Raw genomic sequence first — 27,745 nt, 5'->3', positions numbered from 1 at the left:
GGGTGGGGAAGCATTTGACTAAAGACAATTGCATTCTTGAAGGTGCTTTCAAACATATTATCTCCCATATGCACACCAAGATTGTACAAGACAATGGCAGTATACACCCATGGAAATGATTTGTTCACGGCTAATTAACTTCAAGAGGAGTGTCAAACAAGGAGGCATAACACTGGTGGACACAATATGGGAACACAAAACAAGACCTGCAAAACGTTCCAACCAAGGGGCTCTTTATTGAAGTAGAAGTACAAATGCTCTTAATTATAGGTGATTGTCCAATTACATTGAGTTGTGCTCTTGAAACCCTTGCTATTTTGCAAATGATTGATTCACATAACTATCCATGTAGAAAAAAATCTCTTATTATTCAAGACAGATATCTAGTCATTAAATTTAGTTGATCAGTATCTATATCTTGACACCAAGTACTGCAGATGAATGTTGATCTGGGCCCAGAATTAAATAAGAAGAAAATACGCATCTGTGTTAACTTTTGGGAGATTTGAAATTGAGCATTGCTCTTTAGTACCAATTCTCCAATGAATGCTGCATATGGTTTGGAGCTTTCAGAAAAATAAAAATTACAAGTAACACAAAAGGCAATGGGAAGATGCACGAAAGACATGTAGACTGCCACACATTACTAATGATGAATTGTACACTAGATATGGTATAAGGCAGAGTTGTCACACTCACCGGTGGCAAGTTGCTGTAAAATTCCTGAGTATAATATAATTGGCAGATGTTTAACAAAATAAAATTCAGTACAACATAAATAATGTTAACTTGTGGTTTTCTAAGTCAATATGCAGCCAACAGGGATCTGGTTTTATTTGAGCTTGACATCACTGTATGAGACATCATTGGAGGATGAAAAGAAGGTAAGCCTGTGTGTGTGTGTGTGTGTGTGTGTGTGTAAGAGAGAGAGAGAGAGAGAGAAACAGAGAGAGGGAGAGAGAGAATGAATGAATTTGAAAGACAATAGGTAGTTCAAATGGCTCATGATTACTATTAAAATGTTAAATCATGGATCTGTAAATTTTATGGAGAGTCATAACTAACAAGTACATGAGAAGGCAGCAGAAAAGCCTTGTGATATCTCTTAAAAGAGGCAGCATCCACATAAAACCATATCTAGGAAAATTTATATAATGTATTTAGAATGAGCAGTCTAAGTAGTTCATTTCTATGCAAGTCCCAAAGTTAACAGTTGGTGAGTGCTTAAGTGATTCCAGGGTAGGGGAGTGCTGGGAGCTTGCTTTGACTTAAATTTTCCTTGTGATCATTTACATTTTGGAAATCAGCAAATGCCAGAAATCAGAGCTTGATTTATCTTGTTGATTGTATAAGAAAGTGATGGAGAAAATGTTAATAATGAGGTTAAAATTAATAATATGTCTTCTGTACTTTTTAACCCCAGAAAACTGGTTGTTTAAATTTTTAGCAGCTGCACTTGTCCTAGGGCTACATGAAGAAATCTTATTTTTAAGGACATCAAAATAAGAACAGGAGGCCCCCAATGCTTTAAGATGTTGCCATTATGAGGTTTTAGTTAATTTTTTTGGAAATAATTTGTAATTGGTTGCTTGGGTATCTACTTAAAAGTGTCAGAGCAAAACAAAATATAATCTATAAATTTAAAAAGGAAAAAAAAGATGTACTGGTGGCATGCAGGAATTCCTCTTTCTGGGTGTAACTTTACTAGCTGTTGACCTTAGCTATCCTTTACCTCTACTTTGTAAACCTTAGAATGTTATACAAAGGACAATAGTGTTGTTGTTGTTATTTGTTATAATTAATGTTTCCAAAGTTATGTCAGGTTACTTACCTAAATGAACATAAAATATTTTAACTATGAAAAGAATAGTATGGGACAGTTGAGTTGTGGCAGCAAATATCAGAAATGTAAAGTGTTGTCACTGAATTTACATGTCAATATTAAAAGGAAAGCCTTTTTATTTAACAGTGGCAAAAAGGTAATCATCTCAACCCTAGTAACTTGTGACAAAATGCTAAAGGCTCTACTATTCTGGAAAATAACCACCAAAAACTAATGAGAAAGGGAGAGAAAAAAAGCTGCCTTATGCAATAGTGAGCACCTCTATATGGGAGTAATTTTTTCAAAGGAAAAAGGCTAAATATCTACCTATTCCTGGGAATCTATGCCTGACAGAAAGGCAAGAGCTGACTGAACTTGATGGTATCATCACAGGGTAGTTTGAAATCGTTCTCTTGAGCTGCTGTGCTGCTATGTGGTAGAAAAGCTGGTGCTGTCATTACTTCTCCAGGAAGAGGCCATAAATAATGGAACTATGGCACTCATCACAGCTGCTTTCTGATAGCAGTCCTGAACTATGTGGTATATAAATAGACCCTATCAGCCAACACTTGTCTCCTGTCCTCCCAGCTTTTCAGATCTATAATGTGAGAATCAGATGAACCCTGTGTATTCTCATATCTGTCTATGTTTGGGATGACAGTGATGTTATAGGGGCTCTCTAAGAGCATCATTGAATTCAACCATGATAGTTGGTGAATTAGCTCTTTTGAGGGGGAGAAAGGAAGTGCAGTAATGGGAAGTGGCCACAGTTTCCATGATTAAGGCTTTCTTTAAGAGGGAAGCTACTTGTGTTGTGGATTTTTTTTTTTAAACAAATGTCTTTTGCTCCATTTTTAACTCTCCATTATATAAAATGATGTGTAAACCCTCTTGCCAGATCCTGAGCCTGCTTATAATAGGGTTAATGTGGTAAACAGAAAGACTGTGTGTGAGAGGAGGCACACATAGTATCTGCTGGACTGTATACACAAAAGAGATGTCACCTAAGAATGAGAGAGGCTTTGTGATATAGTAGAAAGAATGCTCCTCTAGGAGCCAGACCTAGATTCAATCACTATTATTTAACTGGTTATATGACCCTGGCAAAGCATTTAATTTAGTTTCCTTGTGTCTGAAAAGGGGATGGTACCTTCATACCACACATAGTTGTGAGGAAAGGACTTATGATGCCATATAAATTAATTTTTTTCTTCGTTGTTAACATTAAACACACAACTTCTTAGAATATCAGGAAGATATAAGTCCTTGGTTTTGATAATTAAAGGCAAAAGACATCTGGAAGATTTATTAAATGCACGTGTTTATACAATTCATAAAACAATAATACTAAAAGAAATGGGCAAAAGTAACTTGTTTAAATAGTTCAGCAAGAAGACTCTTCAGGGAGATTTAGTGTGAAGGATCTGGATGGAATGTCCCAGCCTACACAAAATAACTGTGTATGTAAAGATTAGTGAAAATTTCCTTGTCTCAGTGATGGAAATAAAATTTCAAAGCATTCCCTTTGCTGGATAATCCATTTTAAGTAGCAGCAAATCATTTAATATAGAAGAATTAAAATGAGAATGAGTTATATAGTAGCTTTTAGGACTTGGCCAGGTTTATTTCCGTCCAAGCAACTCACCTTGATGATATTGATGACATTGGGCTGTCTTTGGTAAATGAGTTATCTTCCAAAAGTGTTCCTGGACAAAAACCGGAGAAAGAGGATTGTTGTTATTTTATATGAATCTCTGTAATAGGTGTACAAACTTGATTTTTATGGATGTCCTAGAGAAAGATGAGGTGCTCTATCCATTTAAAGAACATTAGAACATTCAGCATCATCCATCTCTTATTTCCATCAGAATCATGCAGAGAAGGATTTCTAAACTCTTGCAGAGTTCGTCTTTTATCCTTTGTTTAAAAAAAAAGTAGCCCAATCACTGTACCTGCCAGTGTTGTGTACAAAATGCTTAGGTGCTTAATAAATGCTTAGTCTGTTTTCAGCCAAAATGAAGCTTTCAAAATGTTGATTTAAAAGTTGTCTAGGTAAAAGACATAATTTGATAATTCTCTAATGAATTAATATGACTAGTAGACTGAGATAAGTAATAATGAAATGCTAGGGATTTAAAAAATTATCTTAAATAATTTAAAGCAATTAATTCAGTTTATGGGACCCTTGAGTTCCCTTCCCATTTAAAATCTATGATCCTTTGGGCCAGTGAATCTTAAATTAAAGTGATATTAAGTTAGATTTGGAAGCTTAGAGGAAAACATTTTAAAATGACTTTTAGATGAAAGGTATCAAAGTTTCAGTTTAGTAAATTTCCATTAGCAGAGTATAGGAAATTTTCCCTTAGAAGTAAAGATGCTCAACTGGGATCTGATAGAAGAATTCCTTTGAAACCTCTCTAGTCTTCAATTTCCAGCATATGGAAAAGATGAGTGAGAAGAGTGATGAGTTGGAATGTTAACTTCCAAATTATAATCTGTAGCTGTTAATAATTAGGAGATGGTCATAACATGTGCATGAATATATTTCATGTGTATGCACCCAGGAAATTTAACTTTTGAAGGTGAACATTTGACTATTCAAAGGGTATTTGTTTGATTTATTAAACTAAAGGAATTAAAACTGAATTTACCTTTACATAACACTCATATTGAAATGACTTATAAAAAAGTAAAAAATACAGATTTTTATTTTGGAAACATTTGGATGTGCCCGGGTATCCTGCATGGCCTGTAAGCATGTCTATGATCAAATTAATAGTAGTAATAACTAGCATTTATATAATGCTTTACATATGTTAATATCTAATCAAATTACCAGATAAGCACATATACAGATATAAGAATTTAAGCAAATTAGAGGAGGAAATCACAGAAATTATCTTAGGGGGGAATTATTAGCTACTCTGAAAATCTTTGCTACCATCAGCACTGGCAAAGTGATATATCCCTGAGAATTTAGGTTTTGAACTGAGGAGGACAGGCCTAAGAAATGCTTATGAAACAAAAGGCAGTAACCCTACTCCTTAATTGTTCAGTATCTGTGTTTGTGACTGTGTGTTAACTTGTTAAATGTTAATGAGTCTTACACATTAATCTTCTTGCCGTATGCCTTCATTATTTTTAGAGGTATGTGAATTACAAAGCCAGCTGCATGAATAATCCAGAAGCAATTTGTTCTCCTCCATCAGAGTGGCTAATGAGAAATTGACTGGAAAACACTATAGATTTTGGTTGCAAACCAGAGGCCGTGATTCTACTGCCTCTACTTGGAAAATGTCAGGAAAAGCTTATTTTTTCCTGACCTACAGTCTCCCAAAGATGAATCCGTGGTGGGTTGAGAGATTCATTGGGGAATATTTGGTGCTTCTGCATGGAACCCTCAAAACCCTCTCTAGTAGGAAATAAAATGCAGGTGAAGTGAACTCTGTTCTACTGGAGTCAAACTGTGTTAAATATACTATAAAATTCACAAAATTTAGTGGGTTTGTCGTTAGAATCAACTTATTCTCATTGGGGTTGCTGGAAATGAAGTAAGGACCAAGTAAACAACTTTTTTTCAGGTGCAAATTCGACCATGGAACCTAAGTGACAGTGACTTTGTAATGGATGGCTCTCAGCCTTTGGACCCCAGAAAAACTATCTTTGTTGGGGGAGTTCCACGACCCCTTCGAGCTGGTGAGTGGAAATAGTAAAAACATTTAGTCTTAAATATTTTCCAGGTTTCCCCATCTGCTGTATGCAGCATCTAAAAAGAAGGCTGTGGGTTGGTCCACTTTCTAAAGTGAGCCAGTTTGGCCTGGCTTCCTGGCTGCCTGCCTCAAGATTCTGAATATGATGCCCGAATCCACCATTTTCTATGCACAAGAATGAATTTCCTGAAATCATCTTTAGTTATTTAGTGAATTGATGTTTTAAAAGTATGAATTCTGTTTGCTGCTTCCTTATAAAGCCACATACTTCTTAAGAAAGTTACAGTCTGCACAACTTCTCAAGATGATGGGTCAGCTGCAGTATCCTATGTGGGAGAGGATGTAAGTAATGAGCTATGGAATAATGCTGAGTATTCTATAGCACCTGGTCATCTGAAGTAGTAGTAAGGCTTTCTACTTTTAAAAAATTCTGTCTTAGGAAATCAGATTTGAAACTCTTCGCAAATAAGTTTGTTTTTGTTTCTCAGACTTGAGAAGTTTACAAATACACTTTTATTTCTGGGAATTTTAATTTTGGTTTTGATTTCTAGTTTTAAACTTGGCTTTAAAAAAAAACTTTTAATGGTGAAATTGTTTTCCTATGTTTATTGTAATTATAGGTAGGGTCAGTGAAGTGATGCTGAAATAATAAATTTAAAATTTAAATCCTTAAAGCAGACTTAATAAATAATAAACCCTAATCAACATTATTTCATGGGAAATAATTACACTAACTAACTTAATTCTTTAAAACATTTTTAAAGCACTTATAATAATGTACTTTGTGCACAAAATAAAATTATAGGGGGAAATAACATTGATGAGATATGCTTATAGTTTCAAGAAATGCAAAAACATCCCCCATTGTGTGTCCATATATATAATACATATAAATATACATGATTAACACAAATATACATTCATATTTGCAGATAATTAGATTAGAAAACATTAAAATTTAGAGAAAACATCACAAAATAAATTGTGGAAAGATATTTCACTTCTCTTTGGTTTCAAGACTTTATTCTAATTCTGATAGTTCTGCTTAAGACCCATATTCCTATTTCTTCCCTTAAAAATGCTTACTTAAAATCTCTATAGGAAAGGAAAAAAGTTTCAGAAGTCTGTTTGAAGAATAAATTTTACATTTGTAGCATATGACCAGGAAGCATGTAATTTCATCATATATCATCATATCTTGATTCACATTGTGCCTACAGAAAACTTGAGAAATATCAGCAAGCCAAAAGAGAAACCTCTTCTTTATCCTCTGCAGCACTCTAATTTCAAATATAGGAGAGCAAAACAAAACTGAGCTAAGTAATGTTCCAGTCAAAGAAAATTCTATTTACAGGATGAAGAAAAATGCAACCTATTATTTCTAAGCCAAACAAAGTTGATTACATAATTTATGAGACATAACTTAAACTTATTTATTGATCTTCTGCTTTCTGGGTGGCAAAGACTTTTACTCATAGAGTGGCTAGAAATTTTCAAGGGTGTATCTTTTTCTTATTTTCACTTTAAGAATTGAATTTCCTCATCTGGAGAGAAAAGGAGGGTCTGGGGATTAGGACTGATAGAATTGTACACCTTGTGGGCTTTTAGGGAATTGCCACCAGAGAAATAATTAACAATTTTGCATTTTTTATTGCTGTAGGCATAAGTAGTAAGTAGTTTTTCTCCTAAATTGATTGATTGGGACACCAGGCAATTATCTTAAAGGGAAATCCAGTGTACAAGATTGTGGAATTAGTTTTATTTTGCCATGTATATTTTTACTTACATCATAATTGTAATAATTTTTTACAAGCTATTTCCTTACAGCATTTATTTTTTAGCTTGCCCACTTTGATGATTTGGGGGATGGGAGGGAAAGGAATGGTACTAAGTCATTGACTATCGCTGTACTTTACCAATCTGGATGAAGTTTAGCATTCCTTCCCCTGATGGCCTAAGGTGAAAGTCTGCAGCTCTTCTGGTCAGAAAAGCTGATTTTAAAATTCCTGATTCAAAAAATGTGGTTGTTTTTTTTTTTTTTTTGACAAATTATATGATAAAATTTAGGGTCCTTCATACCCCTTTCTAGACAATATACCAACTATAAAGATTTTCATGTTCCATTTTTTTATTAGTCATCTAGATTTGAAAAATGGTTTGAATTATATGAATATTATTCTTAAAGTAACAGGGCCAAAGTTCCTAGCATCGAATTCTCCAACTTCCTCCAAATCCCATCCTCTCCAAAAAAAGGCTATTTGACTTAACAAAACAAGACTGGTTATGGATTTTAGGCTGATTTTTAATGCCTTGGAATTTCAAGTTGAAGACCCTGATAGCCAACACCTGACAGATTGCTGAGAACGTACCTGACTCTAATAGTACTCTGTAAAGAAGGTGTTGAGCCTTATACCAAGGAGCAACTGCTTGAGATTGCAAAGAAGAAGATTGAGAAGAGATTGAGTTTTAAAGGAAATCATCATAGCTTTATTAAGTAATGTCACATTTAACACAATTCCCCTACAAAAATGTAATTACTCCTTAAACATTGAGCAGATTAGTTGCTATCATGCAATAAAAGCAACAAGTATTTATGGGGAAAGGTACACAGAAAGAAGTAAGATCACTCACTTCAGTATGGCCATTCCTGGGCATGTGCAAAGATATTAGGGGTATGAGGGAGAAAGTGAATCTAATATCAAAGGACTCCCAAAAAGTGGGTTGTCAATCTCAGAACTAACATTTATGGGACTGAGTAGAGTCCCATCTTTTTAAACAGAATGAACTGCTTAAAAAAACCCAACCACAGGAAAAAATCGATATTTTTAAAGAAATGACACGTGAGTTAGGACAGGAAAATTAACCAATTTGTTCTTTGAAAGGCTTTTTGTTTTCAAGTTGTTTTGGTTTAATGAAGACTTAGACAGTTAAAGGCAGTTATATAAGTATGGGAGATAGTAGCAAAAAGACTAATACTAATGAGACATGCTGGAAATATCCATTAAAAAGAATAGCAATAATTTTTCTCTGAGTTGCATTGAAATGTATTTCTCCCTGTCTACCTCTTTTAAGACAATAAGTCTGAATTCTAGGGGAAATGGATGCTCTATACTACTCCTACACATTAACTACCTGGGAGTAGAGAATTCAGGAACCCTGTTGATCAGAGTAACTCTGCCTTCACAGACTCAAAGTGTGGGAAGAGACAAAAATGGTAAACCTAAGAGAAACCTATTCATTGGCCTTAGTAGGCCTGGGAAAATGTCAGACTAGGGAGCATGATGGAAGCAATAGCACATTACTTTTATGGTGATGACAGGCTTCTCTGAATAAACTGTAAAGTAATGGTGTTATACAATGTGCATGTCCTGCTTTTCCAAGTCTCACTAAACTTGAAGATTCTCTATACAAAAGCATTTTAAACAGAATTTCCATTAGCTGGCTGAATCTAAAAAGGTTTTTGTCTTCTTTACGCATCTGGATAACTCTTAACTCCATTACTTCCTTGGCTTCTCTCACTATTAGGATTCCCAGTCAAGGTCCTGGAAAATAGATTTATTATGGAATTATTGGTCATTCTACTTCTTAAGCTTCGTAGAAGCTTGCCTTTCCTAGCTTTCTCCTTTCCCTAGATCTCTTCTTTTTATTGTATATTTTCCTTTTATATTTTGCAACAAATACTGAAATTTCTTCCTGGGAATCTCCTCTCCTCACCTCTTCTCTCCAAGACTTTTCTCTTTTCCTTTAATGTTTTGTGAATGGTTTTTCTATGAATTCATCACTTTCACTTGCTGTAAGTCTGAAACTATATATTGCACATCCATTTCTTCTTTCCCTTTTGCCTTCACTTTAAATCTCCCTCTTGGTTTGTTTGTTTTTTGTTAGTTAGCTGAAGCTTTTCTTCTTCCCATCTCTCAAATTTGCTATCAAGAAAATTATACCAGCTGAGATGTGTTGCTTTGAATCCAAAGATTTTCCAATGTCATGGTGTATCCATGCTTAGCCAGCAAACATATCTGCTAATAGCTGATGCCAAATCATGCAACAACTGTGCAACTTCCAAATAGGGTGACATTAATTAACAAATTAAGCCAAAGTCAAATTAGAAATAAGGCTAATATACAGAGCAAAAACCATGGCAAGTTAACATCCATTACAATCTAATCAATAAGAATTAAGCAAATCAAATTTTGTTAACTATTGAGGATTTAGACATTTTCCTACTTGGGACAAGCAATCAGGCTTGCAGCAATCTTACCTAATTGAATTAAATGTGCCTAATGTTGTGTGGGAATTTGATCAGTGACTTAGTTTATCTCTTTCATATCCTTGGCATCTTCTTTCTTGAAAATGTTCTAGATCTGAAATAGAACTAAAGTTTTAATATTTGTCAAATTTGGGGCAGCTAGGTGACGCAGTGGATAGAGCACCAACTCTGAAGTCAAGAGGACCTGCATTCAGATTTGACCTCAGACACTTACCACCTGCTAACTGTGTGATCCTGGGCAAGTCACTTAACCCCAGTTGCCTCACCAAAAAAAAAAAAAATTGTCAAATTCTCACTACTCTGCTCAGATTCAGTCTATATGAACACATTTTTAACATTTGGAGAAAAATGTCTCAAAAAGTTTATCTCTGGAATGTGAGACCTGAAAGATGCTGCTACTTGAAATCTCTCATAAGTTCAGAACTCCTTATTACCTGAAAGTGGGTTTAACTATTCTTATGTTTGAGTCATCCTTGGTTTGTTATCCTTTAGGAGGGTAGATCCTGAACGATCAATTATAAGCCATCTTTGTGTTGTGAAAAAGCCATATTTTTTTTCAATAATCTCATTCTCTCTGCCTTCTCCAACCTTATCCCTCTTTTCCTGGAACATATCAGGCTTGGAGAATGTATAGTTCTGTGTATTGCCTTTGTTCAGTTGTTGGAATTTATTTTAGCAAAATAGCCAGTTACCAGTAACATCACATTGTAAACAAATATAAACCAGTTCAATTCCTTACTTGGTTGTTGTGTAGTCAGAAACACAACCTACCCAAGAGTCAAAAACCAAGTTTAAATGACTGGGGTTCAAATTACTCCGCCCAGGTTTCTTCAGGAATCTTTGACATCATCAGCTAGTCTTCTGATGAGTCCTGTGTTCTAGATGTGATATCTTTGTCATAGGATAGTCTGTGGAAAAATGAAAATAATGGCAAGATTTACAGATAAAGGTTTGTATCTTAAGTTTTATTTGTTATATACCTATAGTACATTAGTTCATGAAATTAGCTTGATGCTTTTTATAAACTCAGGACATCTGGTCCAAAGAGTCCTCCCAGTGACTGAATGGATCATCTGTGAGTAACATTCCAAGGAAAAAACATAGAAGTGGTATGGACAGTCCCCACATCTATACTGATGCCTAGAATGCTCCCTCCCTCATGATTGCTTCTGACATTGTGCTCTGTAGACTTGCTCATATTTCAGAATTGGGTCTTGAAGACTCTTCTTCAGCAAGCAGGTTGCATGGTGAGGAGAGTGTCTTGGGGACCATTTCATCTGAAGGTGCTAAGATTGCCAGAAGTATAAGCTTTTTCTTACATCTTCAGAATTGGTGTCTTTTACTCAACTTTATTTGGGCTGAAATAATACAATCACCATAGTTTTAGGGTATTCTTATCTTGGTTAATGTCCAGGGGACATTTAAAATATGATTTGACTTCCAAATTTTCTTTTCCATATCTTCTCTATTCACCTCCACAATATAATAAACAGGTCCCCTCCCAACATGAAATAAAAGATTGACTTGGGTGTTCCTAATCTTTAAAAATAACTGTGTCTCTGTGGAATTTTTTAAGTAATGCAAAGTAAAGATAGTCTCATACCCTTAGAAAGCTTTAGGTTACAAAACAAAGTTAGACCTTCTGTGAACTGGCAGTGCTATCTTTTATGAAGAGGATCAGAAAGAGTCCAGTATGCTTTCAAAATATAATTGACTAGTAATTCTTTGATCATTTCTCTTTTGTAGTAGAACACAAGCTAAATCTTTTGCCAATAGCCTTCCCCATCAGCATATCTCTACTACATCTGTCTGGGAAGTTTGTGGCAAAAGATGCTTCATCTGTTCATTTAATATTCTTGCCTACTATCATGTTTATTTAACAAATTCTCAGTAAATTTAGGTGATTGTGTTTTTTTTCAAAGGTAATGGTAGATTGTGAACTCTAGGACTAATTAGAGACTACACAGACCAGCAAGGTTCATTCTGTCTTTAATACCTAACTATGGAGATTAGTCACTTTTTCCTTCTACCCTTTCAGTAAACTAGTAGTTTGACAACAAACCTTCAAATAAGCAAATAATTTCCAGTGGTTTCACTGCCTGAAGTCTTTGGGTGTCCCTGAAAGCACAGACCAGAGCTCTTTAGTAGGAATCATTTCTTTTGATATTTCAAGAAAAGCATTCCTTCTTCAGAAATGAAATACTTGAAATGCAGCTTCATCAGTTATGGTTTTATCAGACAGCTCTCAGCTTTTGCTTTTCATAGTACAGGGACAGCAAGGGAATAATTGATCCATTTTCAGTGGCTACATTTATCAAGGCATTTCATATAAATTTATCATCCTCCAAAGATATTTTTTCTGGTCCCATAAGATATCTGTGGTTATTAGCTCACTGGCTAATGCTTCCTTTGAACTTTCCTATACTTGGGAAATAAAATTTATAATGTTGAAGATCTTCTGGTTATAGTGACTTCATCCTGAATTGAGCTAATGTCAGGTCTTAGTGACTGTTACAGCTTTCTCTGAGTTATAAGTAGGCACTTCAGTTGTTTCCTACATTCCTTCCTAAAGTCAAAATATAAATCCTTCTAATTCATTTACCCATCAATCTTTTCCAAACCTTGTGATCCACTTACCCCATAATCAGATACTCTTTCAAGCCAAACTTCCAGTACTCTATTAACATATTTCTGATACCCAAAGATTACTTAATGAAGTCTGCTATCCATTTCACTAAAGGGAGTTATTCTCTGTCAAATGTGAATACTATTTACTTGTATCATCAGACTCTTTGCTATTAATGCAAAGGTGAAGGACTACTGAGTTGCATTCTAGAGTAATACAATCTCCTAATTAGAGGGCTACAATTCTTCCTAACTAATTGATATTTTGGAGGTAGAATTAATGGAGGTATGGGCTAGCAGTGGTATGAATAATCAATAGACAGCAAATTTCAATATAAATAATTTCCATATGATTTGAGATATTTGCTAAATTCTTGATGATCCTAGTTGGCATTTTTTTAAAAAAGTGAACATCATTTTTTGGACCCTGCCCACCAGATTGCTACCATGATCGTCTCTTGTTGTCTGATAACAGTTATTCTCTAACCATTGTTCAGTACTTGTGCCCATAGAAGGATTATTGCATGTGATATTTTCTCACCACCTTTTTGTGCTATTTGAGCTATGATCTCACTTGGTTGCTAGCCTTTTTTTTCATTTTATGAAAAATTCCTTTTTTCTCATATTAGTCTTACTAAAATGGGCACATAAATGATCATCTGTTTCACATAATCTGAAGTAGAAGGGTATGTATACACACACACACACACACACACACACACACACATATATATATATATATATATAGCCACCTATTCGCTTTCTGAGAAAAAAAATCCACTATAATAGGTCAGCACAATTTTTAAAAATTAACTCTACAAACCCAAGGACATTTGTGTTCTCTGAACTAGAAATATTTGGTTCGTTTCCTTTTTGTTAGAGATACAGCTAAGAAGTTATGAATTCACTGCTCCGTCCCTTACCCCACTGTCACCACATTGACTATCCTCAGACTCACATAATAATCCTTTCCAAGTGTTTGCCCCTTGCTATAGAGCTTTTAGTGTCTGAAAGATCACAGTGACCTTGATCTTCATCCTTTCTATTCTTTCTTCATTCTTCAGGATGTAGGTAGTTGAGGAAAATTATTACTTGGATACCCTCTAGGGTTAGGTTTAAGGCATTCTGATTTGTGTTGTGTTAGTGACTTAAAAGAAATGACCAGACCTTGAAGGACTTCCCTGTAGTATCTATACATGGGGATCCAGCACCCAGTAGTTTTCTCTTCAGAAATCTCAGATTATTAGTGAGTGAACTCCATTCTCTCCACCCACCTCAAGCAAAATATTTTATCCTAAGAACAGATTTGGAAAGCAAGTCCTTTTGATTAATTTATAAATGTCTCATCTACAGATGCTTTTTAGAGCAGGCAAAGAAGAGCATTGTTCCAAATAGGTATAGTTAGAAGAATTTTGACACCTAATCTAGGTTGTACCCATGTGCTGACAGTATAAATTAGACAGCATATCTATAATCCCCACGTAAAACTATTTTATCATCACTACATCACTTTTCTTTGCTACTCACATTTCTACATGGGAGATGAAATATTACTGTTTCTGAGTTGGAATAGAATTTTATTCTAAGACAAAAATTAAAAAAATAAAAACCTTATTGAAAGTGACCAAATTTGAATATTTAAAACTTTCTGTGGTATATTCTCAGGGCAATAGAATAGAGAGGGTGTGAATAGTAAAAATGGCTTCTTGTTGTACCACCTGGTGGGTCATCACATTCTGTAGACATGGTAGCAATTTTGAAATACTGTGTTTCTGTAGAGCTGTTTTGTAGACTAAGCAGTTAGAAATTACTATCAGAAGCATGCTTCTGGTCATAATTCTGGGTTTATATACTTCTTTTGGTAAGTCTTTCCCAAAGTTTTGTTAGTTTCATTTGTTAAAAAAAAAAATCTCAAAAGATGGTTCTCCTGCCTCCTATTTACCCAGAAAATTGCATTGGTCATTTTTTTCATTCTGTTCTTAATTTTTCTTCACTTTTGTCATATGCATTCTAAATTTCTCACTTCCTCCCCTCCCCTCCCCCCCCCCCCAAGCAAATAAGCCTTTAAACTATGTTCTACATTCCCACTTCTTTTCTTGCAGTTGAATTGGCAATGATTATGGACCGTCTTTACGGGGGTGTCTGCTATGCTGGCATTGATACAGACCCAGAACTGAAGTACCCAAAAGGTGCTGGCCGAGTGGCTTTCTCCAATCAGCAGAGTTATATCGCCGCTATCAGTGCACGGTTTGTGCAGCTCCAACACAACGACATTGACAAACGGGTAAGTGGTCTTGGGTTTGCATGGCTTACAAAATAGCACTGAACAACCCAGCAAATTGGAGAGAAAAGCAACTTATGGTGATGCATAGACACATGGTGAGAATGCAGAAGGTGCCATAAACCTGCCCTAAGAGAGGAAAAGGGAGTGCCCTTCACCTGTGATGCACTACTTACACGCTAGGGTCCTACTCAGATGCCTCGTGGTATGCACTCTCGTGAGTAGAGTTGTTTATGATAAGTCAAATTTTATATGAGTTATTTTATTATTTTAAAAAGCACCTTATATCTCTTGCCTCATTTGATCCTCGAAACTCCCATGGAGAAAGAATGAGTGATAATATCTCCATTTTTTTAGATAAGAAAACTGACCCTCAGAGTGGAGAGAGCACCGGATCTGGAGGCAGGAAGACCTCAGACTCTTACTAGCTGTGTGACCCTGGGAAAACCATTTAACCTCTGCAAGCCTCAGTTTCTTATCTGTTATATGGAGATAATAATAGCTCCTTACAGGACTGATATAAAGGCCATAGCTTCTATGACTACTTATTAAAAATGTTACTCTTAGAATGGCATTTTTTTTAGAGGTGTTGAGATGGAAACCATTGCCTTTTAGACTAGTCAGTTTTCCAATACCTTGGTTTCCATTCTGTAAAATTAGCAGATTAGGTAATCTAAGATCTATTCTAACCCTAATATGCTAAAAAATTTTTAACTCTCTGACTTGCTTTGTAAACCTAAAAGTACTATAGAAATCAGTTACTTAGAGGGTATTATTCATAGATTTAAATTAGGTTAAAAAAAACAGGTTAAAAAACTCCTAGATATTTAGCTATACCAAGAGTGACTTAGCCTCTATCACGAATATATTTCAGGGCCCAGTGAAAAATACTTCTCCACCCAGTTATGTTTGTGTTTTTGCCATACATGCAAAAAAAAAAAAAGCCTTTTAAAAATTCTTAACATGATAGGTATTCAAATATGTCTAAATCTTTATAAATGAAGAAGGATGGGTAGGAGGTTTCACTTTCATGGCACCCTAGTAATTAAAAATCCTTAGTGCCAAGTGCAATGCTTCATATGTAATCGCTTTATAAATTGTTTCAATTAAAACATTTATTGGACATCTTTGTCAGAATGCTTTGCTACAGAGAAAGAAAGTCTAAGCATGACTCAGTCCTTGCCCTCATGGATCTTATAGTCAAGTAGGACATGACATCTTGTTGACAAGTAGCTTTCCCACATCTCCCCTTGACCTATCATTTCATTGAAATTCAATAATAGAACTTGGCTCAAGATCTTCCCATCTTGAAGTCTGGATCTCTCTTCCAATACTTTACTAAACAAAAGTCCCTGAATACATTAGAAAAAGGCAAATCTGAGTGATATGTGAGGTTCAAGAGAGAAAGTAGGGAACAGGGAGGTGGAATCACAGCAAAGCATTTCATGGATGAGGAAGTATTTGAGTTGAATTTTAAGGGACGGGCATACATTCTAGGAGGAAGAAAGGAAATAAATGGATAAATACCAAAAAGGTGATACATCAGGACAATCATTGCTTTGGAGTCAGAGGACTTGAGTACTACCCGTGATCCTTATCCTACCATTTGTTCTCAGTGCTGTACACCACATTACTTTGTATATCTATTGTTTTTACTTGTATACGATGTTCCTTCTCTTATCCCTTTCTCTTGCCTTGAGCAAAACTGTTTCAGTTTTGTCCGATATTCCCAGTACCTAGCACTGTGCCAGACACATAGTAGACACTTAAGAAAGGCTTGTTGAATTCAGTTGAAACCAGTGGGCCTCTGCCTTATTAGATCTTGGGACCAGAACTACAGTGCTCTCATTTTCTAGTTCTCTTGTACTCTCATTAGTATTATCTTCAAGAATTTTTGCAGGAATCTTTTTAAGTCATTTGCTAGTTTTTTGAAAGCTAGTTTAGATAAAGCTAGATAATATGCTCCATAGCTTCACTTTCCTGAGCATGCACAAATTGCAATGTGTCACAATATTCCAAAAGCAAGCAAAATAGATCACTTACCACCAACCCCTCTGTTTTGGAGCTCTCCTTCCTCAGCATAGCACATGTACCATATGTTACATGCAATACCTGACATATAGAAGCAACAGCCTCAATCTCTATAGTAATAATAATGAAATTTCTTTTATTATTTTTTAAACAAAAATAAATACAAATGGAAGTCATAACATTTTCTTTCCATGTCATCCTAGTGGATCATCTTGCGTCCCCCCTTGCATGTGTGTACTCTACTTGAAAGACATCAGGTCTGATAATTCCCCTTTGATATGCCATTATCTCCATTTTCACTCTATCTCAGCCACTGTTAGGGAGTGATATCTTGATATGTCACCCATAACTCTTCCATTTCTATACTCCAGAACTCTGAAGTTCCTCATTCTAACTAAAGCTACTATCCTTCAATCTTTCCTGTTGCCTTATCCCTTCTAAAGCTTTCTTGGTTGCTGTTCTCCCAGTCTGTCACCCTTGCCTTGTTCTCCCTTCCCTAACTTTACAATCTTGACATTGTGATTCACTTCTTCCGCTGTACTCTTATGAGTCACTTCGAATTCCTTTCCCCTTTGACCTCACCTTTGATCAGATTTCAGCTTAAGACAACCCTTACTAATCACCTCCAGTTACTACTCACCTGCTGCTCAATATTCCTGAAGAAAGTCATAGAACCGTTTTGTCTGTGTTTCTAGAATTTTATCTTATCTAACCTTAGCTGGGCCCTCCTTTCTGTGCAGCATTCTTTTTATTCTTCTATGACTGACTTTCTATAATTTCTCTGATAATCTCAGAGGTTATTAGATCATTTACTTCTTCTGCTACCTCCTTTCCTTCTAAAGAAAATCTTGCTTCCTACTTAGAAAATAAAGGTTATCTGTCAGCAGTCCTCTGTTCTTCCCCTCACCATTTTGTCCCTTCTTCCTCTTTTTTTTCCTCTGATGGCTAGAGCTGCCCCTGTTTTTTTTGGCCACATCTAATCACTGTATAATATGTTTTTGATCAGTTGCCCTCCATCATCCCTTCTCTTTCATCGATATTCTCTTCTTATCCATACTATTTCCCTGGTGATGTTTTCCCATGAGTTCATTTTAGCATCTCTATGGTAAGGACTAGGACTTAGAACTACCATTCATTCCAATCCATTGCCCATAAAACACCAATACCAAGTAGTCACCCATCCCTCATTGCCTCCCAAGGGAGTCCGCTCCATATCGATTACTTCTGAGGACTGGTTTTCCTAAATCTGAGCCCCAGTCAGCCTCTCTACAACTTCTTCCCATTGGGTCCTGGATAATGCTGCTTCTCCATGTCCATCTTTCGGCTTCCCCAAGGCAGTTCCCCTACCTTGCCACCATGTTCCCTTCTGGAGGGCTAAAAGCCACCAGCTTCAACAGTAGATCCTTGTGGGCCATAGTCTTTAGGCTCCTCCTCCTTTAGTTGCCGTTTTCTGGAGGAGTTTCTTCTGGTTAATGTTGTTCCTAAAAGGCCATGCTCAGAAGCAGTCACAGCACTCCACGTAGGGTCTAGCCAGCCTGAAAGACTGTATGGGAACATCACCTCATCTGCTTTCAAGATAAGAACAAACTTTAGAGCTCTCATTTACTTACACTGTGCTTTAAGATTTGGAAAACTCTTTCCATAGGTGATCTCATTTGGCCTTCACAACCTGGGGTGCTGTAGCAAATATAATCCCTGATTTACAGATGAGGAAACTGAGGATAGGAGGGGAGGAAGTGGCTTGCCCAGACTCACATGGCTACTAACTGTCAAATGAGAGATTTAAATTCAGGTCTTTCTGACTGCAAATCAAGTATTCTCTCCATTTTGCCACCTAGCTGCTCACCTACCTGGATCTCTCCTTGTCTTCTGAGCGATCCTTCCTACCATTCACTTACCAAGGTAGAAATAGAACCCTGTGCTTCCACCTGCCTGATCATCTCCTTGCTCTGCTCCTATGTCTTAGCTTTTGCTGTTTTCTTTCCTCGCAATGCCTTCCCACCCAAGTCCCAGCTCTTCCACCAAGCCCACATTGGCTTTATCTTCTCTGCTTTTTGCTAGAATTCCTGAAGCTGGCATAGAATTCTATGCCCATCAAATGGTTATGCAACTGCTTTGTGGCTGTGCCATGGATACACATATGTGAGTATCCATGTGTATTATTTAGGTTCTAAGTTCCATGAGGGCAGAGGCCATGACGTACCCTTATTTTGTCTGCTTTATGTAACATTAAGCAACGAAAAAAAACTACATCTCTCTTGTTGGGGGAAAGACAGAACACAAGTGTAAAATGTCACAGATGGTATCCAAAAATGGCAGTTTTTGCAGTCAATTTTGCTTAAGTGTTTTTTTTGTTGTTGTTGTTGTTGTTGTTGTTGTTGTTACAAGGAGCAGGAAGGGCTTAGGTGTGTAAAGACTTGACTGTAATGAAAGGCATCTATGAAATGGAATAGAAAAATATAAACCAGCAAGTACAGTTATATCCCCAAAAGCCCTTAGTAAACACTAACTGAGTTTCAATCAGGATTGGGTTTTTGAACTCCCATTCCATTTGTTCTTCCCATTTGAATTTCCCATTCCATTTGTAAGACAATGCTTTGCAAACCTTAAAGGACTACATAAATACTATTATTATATTTCAATTTTGCTTCAAATGTCTTAAAAGAAAAAAATTCTAGTTAAGTATATTGAGATCTGTACATATTATATGTTATATAACATATATTATACCATAGATATACATACATATGTTAGATAAATAATGAAGAGGGTTTCCACTTTTCAAAACAATCTAACTTTTAAATAATAAATTCTCCTAACTGCACTTAATTTAAAATTTGATTTTCAGAACATCAATTTACACACAATTTTTTAGGAACATAGGTATTTTATTGACCAAGATATAGCAAATAATGCTGGACTGGAAGTCAGGAAGAACTGACTTCAATTTCAGAATCAGACATTTACTAGCAGACACTTACTAGACATTTCTACTAGGTAGAACCTCTACCTTCCTCAGTTTCACTATGTGTAAAATGGGGATAATAGAAGCAAGCACCTAATTCCTAGGGTTGTTATGAGGATAAAATGAGAGAATATTTGTGCAGTGCTTTGCCAACTTTAAAGGACTATATAATTGCTAGCTATTGTTATTATACTTCTGTTTTGTTTCAAATGTCTTACAGAAAAAAAATTCTAGCTAAATTCTCATTCTCTCTTCCTATGTTTACTTTAAAATTTTTTAAATTATTATTATAGCTTTTTATTGACAAGGCATATGCATGGGTAATTTTTCAACATTGACCCTTGCAAACACTTCTGTTCCAACTTTTCCCCTCCTTCACTCCACTCTCTCCCCTAGATGGCAAGGTAGTCTCATACATTCCTACACTTACTTTTGATTTCCATTCACATAATACAATTTTTAAAGAAGCTGCTTTTAGGATAATATGGCAGAAAGTCTATGGATTGATAGTATTTGCCAAGGTGAGAAAGACAGAGCTTTAATGTTCTTAAGAAGTCATACAGCTGATGCCCTTGTTACATAGAATCATTGACAGCAAATGAGATAGACAGGATCCATGATTTCAGCTTATATTTACTTTGGAAATATAACTGCAAGACTGTGTAATGTTTATTTTTAATTTAATGGTTACCAAATTAGTCAATTGGAACTACAGAGATTAGAGCTAAGTGGACAAGACATCTCCTTCTTCCCATCTTGTCCTAACTGGGAGAATCCCTAGACTACCAGGCCTGCCATGGCAAAACTTTAGAACCTTGAGCAAAGTGCTTACATTTTGTTTTCTCTTCTGTTTAATGGTGATAAAAATAAATCCTCCATCATTCATAGAGTTGTCAAGGTAAAAATGTAATAAATGATGCAAAAGTACTTTGGAAATTTAAAAGTGCTATTGCAGCAGTTTTATTATTGCAGTTTTTCAACTAGACTGTTTAACGACTGCCTTCTGCCTTTGCCTAAGACTGATGACATAAAAATGAGGTTTCATGAGCTTGACACTGATCACTTTTCTTTTCCAAGAGGTAATTGCTAGGTGGGGGGGTTGGTTTTTTTTTTTTAACACCACCTATTTTATGAGCTCCCAGCTCTTACTGAGAATAAAATAAAAGAATGGCATAATGAACAGATCACTGATCTGAAAACCAGAAAACACAGCAAAAAACCCAGAAAACCTAGCACCAGATAAAGTAACTGTGCAGCTACCAAAAAAATCAGTTTCTTCCTCTTCAAAATGGGTATGATAATATTTGCAATTTTAAAAAAGCCTCATGGCATTGCTATGAAACAGGTACTTTTTTCAACCTTACAGCACTACATAAATGGAAACTGTTACTCTTTGGGCTTTTTTTTTTTATTTGCTAAATTATAAGATGATTATAATTTGTTTTGTAGATAAGAGTTGTTCTGTATGTAAAGGATTTATTTTTTTATCTAGAAAATATTATTTGTACTGACAAGTTTCCTTTGATAATAAAATATTCCAAATCCACAAATTAAATGCAAATTTTAATGTCAAATTGACTTATGCCCCTTTGTCACAAAAGTTAGCCTCCCTAATGGGTTGCAAGTGATATCGGACGTCATCAGGGCAAAATAGGGCATCCATAATTTTTCTAACAGTTCTAATGGTATTTTAAACCATGATGCCAAGAGAATATATAAGATGATAAAGTGCTTATGTCTTGTGTTTTTCATGACCCTGAATAAATGTTTTCCCCTCAATCTCATAGATCTAGAGCAAGATTTTTCTAATGTAGTAAATGAGATCATCTAAAGAGATAAGTCCTGGATATAACCATTTTTCGTTTTCAGTAAACATTTACTTACTCTCCTATCTCTGGACAGCTAAATATATTTTAGGATAGTTAAATATATCTTCAGTGAATGGTGACACACTGTTCTCCTGGTTCAACTCTTTAGTCTCCTTTCCTCCATTTCCTGCTCTCCTCTTGCCTCAGCAATGTCATCTCAGCATTTTCCACTGATACCCCCATCTTCTCTATGCAAGTGATTCCATTCTTCCATATCCAGCCTTCATCATTGTCCTGGGTTCAGTAATGATGCCTAGTGTGTGCTGGACAGTTCCTTGTGGCTGTGTGTCAGAGGCATCTCAAACTCACCGTATCTCAATCCAGCTTCTTCCTAACTTTTCTATCTTTTGAGGGTACCACTGAGAGACACTGGGATTCTGTGAAGAGCTGATATTTTCTCCTCTCAAGTTTTCATCTGCCCAATCTCTGAGACTTAAGCTCCATCTGGCTCAATGATTCATCTATAAAATGAAGGGATTAGACTAGATGGTTTCTGAGGTCCTCCCCTTCCAGGGCCTTGTGCCACTGAGTCACCCAGGCTGGCTCCGTTAGGGTCATCGTTGACTCTTTGTACTTCTTCACACCCAACAATCCCTAAGTTTCCAGTGCGGTTCCTGCATGTGTGACTCTCCATCTTTCCCTTCTCTTTCTCTCTCTGTGTTCTCAAGGCCATTACCTTTGTTTGGTTCTTTCATCAATCTCCCTACCTTCAGTACCTCCCTACTCTTTGAATCTTCTACACCAGCTGTGGAAAGCACCAGTCTGACTATACCATTTCCCTGGTCAAGAAGCCTTATTGGCTCCTCATTGTCTCTAGGAAAACACCAGCTCCTCTGGCTTTAGAGCTTTTCCATACCCTGACTCCATTCTAGCTTTCTAGAATAATTATGTACTTTATATTTTAAACAAACTGATCTACTACTCACTCTTTCTCCCTGATGAAATTACACTTCTAACCTTTCTGACCTTGTACAGACGGACTGTCCCTCATACTTACGATGTTCTTTTCCCTCACTCCCAATTCCTCCATTTGTTGGCATATCTTCCTTGCTCCCCACAGTAAAAAAAAAAAAAAAAAAAAAAAAGTTTTCTCCATGTCTTCTATTTTCTTACCTCTATACATATTGTTTTGCTGCAATAGAATGTGAGCTGTCTAGGAATATCTTTATTTATGTCTTTTTATTTCTGACATCTAGATATCTAGCCAAGTGCCTTAAGAGCATGAAATAATATATTTAGAGCACAAAGGGACCGATCTAATATGGCCCTATTTTATAGATGAGGTATCTGAGCCTAGAGGATAAATATCTTGCCCAGGACTCATATTGCTGCTAAGAGTCTGAGTCAGACTTTAGACTTGGATCTTTTTGATGCCAAGTCCAGTACTCTATCCACTGTGCCACCCAATTGCCTGTGTGTATCTCCGAAGGTTGAATAAGTACTTATGGAGTTAAATACCAGTTGCTCTGGGTTTCGGGGCAGAGAGCAAGAGAGTAGGATAGCCAGGGGGAAAATAAGAGAATCTTTTTATAGGTTAGAAAGACAGTCCAATCATTGGTAAAAGTTACAAGGAAGCAAATTTGGGCTTGATATAAGCAGGGAAAATCTGGAGTGGACTAATGGGTATGGGGTTTCTTCTGTGTATTTCTTTTTCCTGGAACAGCTTAATCAGAGAGGCTTGATTACCACTTCTCGGGGATGTTACAGAAAAAGATTCATGATTTGGGTAAGGACTGGACTAGATCTTTTCCAATTCTCTTCTTCAAAAACCTAATTTGAGCAACTCCCTCCAACCTCCTCTTCTTCCCTTCATGTTCTCTCTCTACCATTCTGTGCCCTTTCCCCCAGGCCTCTGAGGATTTTCAATATGAGAACACTCAGAGGCAAATTTAGAACTTTGGTGCTTAGATTTGTTCTCATGAGAGGTCAGTGAGCTAAGCAAAAAGCTGTTGCCGCCTCTCTGCTTAGCTGTCACTTTAGTGACATGATAGGATGCCTCTGGAGCCAGGAGTCGAACAAGAAATCCAGCTGGTCCCTGCTGTGCCCTCCTGCCATTCTGAGTGACAAGTGCAAGGTCAGTCCAGCCAAGAGCTGAGGGACTTCTTGCTTAAATCCATTATCATGTCTTTTTAATTTAAGTGCCATTACTGTCTCTTGTTTTTTTTAATCACAATCATTTACAGATATTTCATGCCTCAACGAATCTTCCTTTCTAACAAAGAAAAAGGGTTTTAAAATGATCATATTTTAACTATAATAGACTTGGCTCTTCTCAGCAGTACATTGATCCAAGACAATTCCAGTAGACTTGGAATGGAAAATACCATCTGCATCCAGAGAGAGAACTTGGAGATTGAAAGAAGATTGAAGCATACTATTTTCACCTTTTTTTTTGTTTGTTTGCTTGCTTTTTATTTCTCATGTTTTTCTTTTTTTTGTTCTAATTTTTCTTTCACAAAATGACTAATATGGAAATGTTTTAAATTATGTACATGTATAACGTATCAGATTGCTTGTTTTCTTGGGGAGGGGGGAGGTAAGGAAGGTAAGAAAATAATTTGGAACTCAAAATCTTACAAAAATGAATGTTGAAAACTGTCTTTAAATGTAATTGGAAAAATAAAATATTATTGAATTTTTTTAAAATGACGATATCTGAGAGGATTTGCCGTATTCTACTTTCATCATCTTCCACCTCACCAAAGGGAGGGAAGTGTGTTTTATTATCTTTTTTTTTAAAGTAATTATGCTTTATTTAATTTAACATTCATTTTAAAATTTTTTTTAGTTCCCAATTCTCTCTCTCCTTCCAGCCCCTCTCCTACCCATTGAGAAGGTAAGCAATATGATGTCAATTATACATGTGAAGTCATGAAAAATACATTTCTATATTAGCCATGTCACACAAAAAAGCAAGAACATTTAAGTGAAAAAGTATGCTTTGGTCTACACTCATTTCATCAATTGTCTCTCTGAGAGTTAGCTTTTTTCTTTGTGAGTACTTTGGAATTGTCTTGAATCATCCTATTAACTAGAGTCTTTCACAGTTGATCATCTTAACACTATTGCTGTTCTGGTTCTGTTCATTTGACTTTGCATCACTTCATATAAGTCTTCCCAGGTGAAAAGACCACCCCCTTGTCATTTCATATAACATAATAATATTCCATCATATTCATATACTAGAACTTGTTTAACCATTCTCCAATTGATGAGCATTTCCTCAATTTCCAATTCTTTGCCACCACATAAAGACCTGCTCTAAATATTTTTGTACATGTATGTCCTTTTCCTTTCCCTTTGATTTCTTTGAAATACAGACCAAATACAAAAGGTATTTTAGGGTCAATGGGCTAAGCACAGTTTTATAGCCCTTTGGACATAATTCTAAATTGTTCTCCAATCATCTATTCTCCAGGATCAAGTTTAATTACTCCACTTTGCCTTTTAGTGTTACTTTCATTTGCTGTATTGTAGTTATTGATTATATTGTTCTCTTGGTTCTGCCCACTTCACTCTGCATCAAGTCATATGAGTCTTCCCAAATTTTTACTGAATTTGTTTACATTTACTGTTTCTTTTGGCACAGTAATATTCCATTACTTTTCACATGGCTTAGCATGTTCAGCCATTCCCTATTTGAGAGGAATCCACTTTGATTTTAGGCTTTTTATTACTACAAAAATTGCTGCTGTTAATATGATATATGACACTTCTTTCTATGCTTGACTTTCACGGAAACATGTCTTGTAGTAGTACCAGCTAGGTTAATTAAATATCCCATTTTATTTTAATTGGTTTCTGTCATGGTACTACCGAGATTCCTTGACAAATTTCTTTTTACCTCAATTTCATTTTTAAATTTCAAACTCAGAGAACCAAAAAGAGGCAGATGATATTAGTCACTTCAGTAATTAATGCAGACTTATGGGAAAACTGAGATGGCAGAGTTGGATTGGGAATATGAAATGAGAAGGAAGACTGCCTACCCAGAGCAGATTCAGGTTTTATCTGAGAAGGCAGAACGTTACAGGAAAGTGAAGGCCAAGTTGGTTATGACTTAGCAAGGGTTACATAACTAGTGTGGCATAATTTGAATATTGGTCTCCCTGATTCCAACACCCATCACATCTTCTGTACTTTTCAACTGCACTGTTTGGTATTTCCAAGTAAGAAAAATGGTTTTTAAAAACAAAAACAACCTCTTCCCCAATTCTGCCTTTATGGTAAAGACAGAAACTGAAATCCAAGTCACCACTCCTAATGATGTTTTAAAATTACCCTAAGTCTGTGTCAGAAAATGTCATAGTAGGGATGGTAAGAGACACAGGTGGAAGAGTGTGGACCAATGACTGTTGAGCTTGCTGGGTCTGGAAAACCCTGCCTATTTTGTTAAGAAAAAGCTGTTTTCTCAGATTTTCTTTAATTTTTAAAACATCTCATGTGTTTATGTATAAGAATTCTTGTTTAGTTTGTTTTAAATAAATATAGCTTGGTGCTATGGATTATTTTGAAACTTGTCTCTTTAGGACTTTTAGAGCACAAAATTCTTAATATTAGTGATCTCTAAATCAATTTTTTTTAAATTTTTGTTTAGAAAACAACTTGAATCCATTATGATGAAGCTTTTTTTTTCTCAGTAGTATGAGATCTTATAAGAGTGTCTTAAATGTCACTACTCAGCAACTGAGAAGTTAATTGCCATGCTGTGTAGTTCTGTTAGCTAGTTGGTTCAGTGCTTCTCTCCTGTGAGTCCACATTTGAAAAAGTTCTAGTAGCAAAGCTAATCACAAAGATAAACTAGAAGGAAATAGGGAGGAAGGAGAAAATTTGTGATTAGCTTTGAAATTTTTCAAATAGGAAACAACAAAGAGATGAGCTGAAGAGAGAAGAGCCAGCCAGTATGGCATAGCTATTGAAGTCTGGCACTGAGCTAGCTGTATGATGTGAATGTGTTAGCTACAGAGGTTTTTATTTAATTGATGATTTAAGTGAAAAACTTGTAGTTAAGTATGATGATGACTCATCACCTAATTAGAATCAGACTAATTTTTTAAAGCTAGTATCAAATGTCAAAAAGTTTTATCAATTTTCCACAGCATGTATTTTTTAGAAACAAGTTCTTAAAATTCAAACTCCATTTGCATTAGGAAGTTAGTTTTGCTTGATTACAGTGTTTTTTGTTTTTGTTTTTTCCCCATCCACTGTAACATGTTCTAAATGCTGTTTGCTATTGACTCACTTTGGACAACAGGATGTTGTTCATCCACTACAGAAGTATATGGACGTTCAGTGTCTCAATCATATTTCTTTAGGTGAAACTGAACTGCTACTACCTAAACACTGATAATGAGTAGCAGAGAGAATCGGTCTGTCTTTATATAGGGAACAGATATAATCCGCTTCAGAATTACACATCACTGTTATGCTTTTTTTCAAAAGCCTTATGATCCTTCCTAGAGAAAAGTTGTGGTGCTGAGTCTAGAGTCAGGAAGACTCAAATATGGGTTCAGATACTTAGTAGCTTTGTGACTCTGAGCAAGTCAATTAACCTCTTGCCTCGGTTTCCTGAATTGTAAGAAAGGGAGTAATACCACCTTACCTTCCAGATTTATTATGAGGATCAAATGATATCATATTTGTAAAAAGTTCTTAGCATAGTGCTTGACACAGAGTAGGCACTAAATAAAACTTATTCCCTTCCCATCTTTCTATCTCCTTCTGCCTCATTTTCTCATCCATATAATGGAGAGTTATCATGAGAATCAAATAAAATTTTATTTATTATTTGTCCCAATCTTTCATTCATTTGATTTTGTTCTAATTTTTTTTGTTGCTGTCTTATTGAATCATTGAGTTCTTTTTGCTCTTTTTCAGGGAATGCACACCTTGAACCACATTTTCTACTTTCTGTTCTAAGCAATTTATTCTCTTTCTCATTTTTTCTTGAATAGCCACATTTCATTTTTTTAATCTATTGCTTCATTTCTTTCATCCGTTTGTGGAGTTCTAGTTTCCAGATCAATGTTTGGCCTTGTTTTTTTCCCTGAGGCTTTAATTTTACTTTTTGTAGAATTGCTTTTTCCTTTTTGGTTTATTTCATAGGCTTCTATTTATTTTCTTTTCTTTTTCTTTATTAAAGCTTTTTTATTTTTCAAAACATATGCATGGACAGT

At 35.8% G+C, this 27,745-nt stretch overlaps 1 protein-coding gene across 11 annotated transcripts in view; it reads left to right on the top strand.

Annotated features, from left to right (window-relative positions):
- Positions 1-27,745, top strand: part of CPEB3 (cytoplasmic polyadenylation element binding protein 3) — a 258,766-nt gene that overhangs the window by 209,295 nt on the left and 21,726 nt on the right. For 6 of the 11 annotated variants that reach the window (XM_051981643.1, XM_051981642.1, XM_051981640.1 and 3 more), the window contains 3 exons: positions 5,404-5,518; positions 14,527-14,708; positions 23,233-23,295. In XM_051981643.1, the coding sequence (XP_051837603.1) occupies positions 5,404-5,518; positions 14,527-14,708; positions 23,233-23,295 (360 nt within the window). Of the gene's footprint in view, positions 1-5,403; positions 5,519-14,526; positions 14,709-15,062; positions 19,344-23,232; positions 23,296-27,745 lie in introns of those variants that run through there. The other 5 variants (XM_051981647.1, XM_051981646.1, XM_051981645.1 and 2 more) reach the window with 2 other exon arrangements.

This window comes from Antechinus flavipes, chromosome 2, assembly GCF_016432865.1.
Source record: "Antechinus flavipes isolate AdamAnt ecotype Samford, QLD, Australia chromosome 2, AdamAnt_v2, whole genome shotgun sequence".
Classification (NCBI taxonomy): domain Eukaryota; kingdom Metazoa; phylum Chordata; class Mammalia; order Dasyuromorphia; family Dasyuridae; genus Antechinus; species Antechinus flavipes.
The sequence above is the reverse complement of the archived record's forward strand: the minus strand, read 5'-3'. Positions and strand labels throughout refer to the sequence as shown.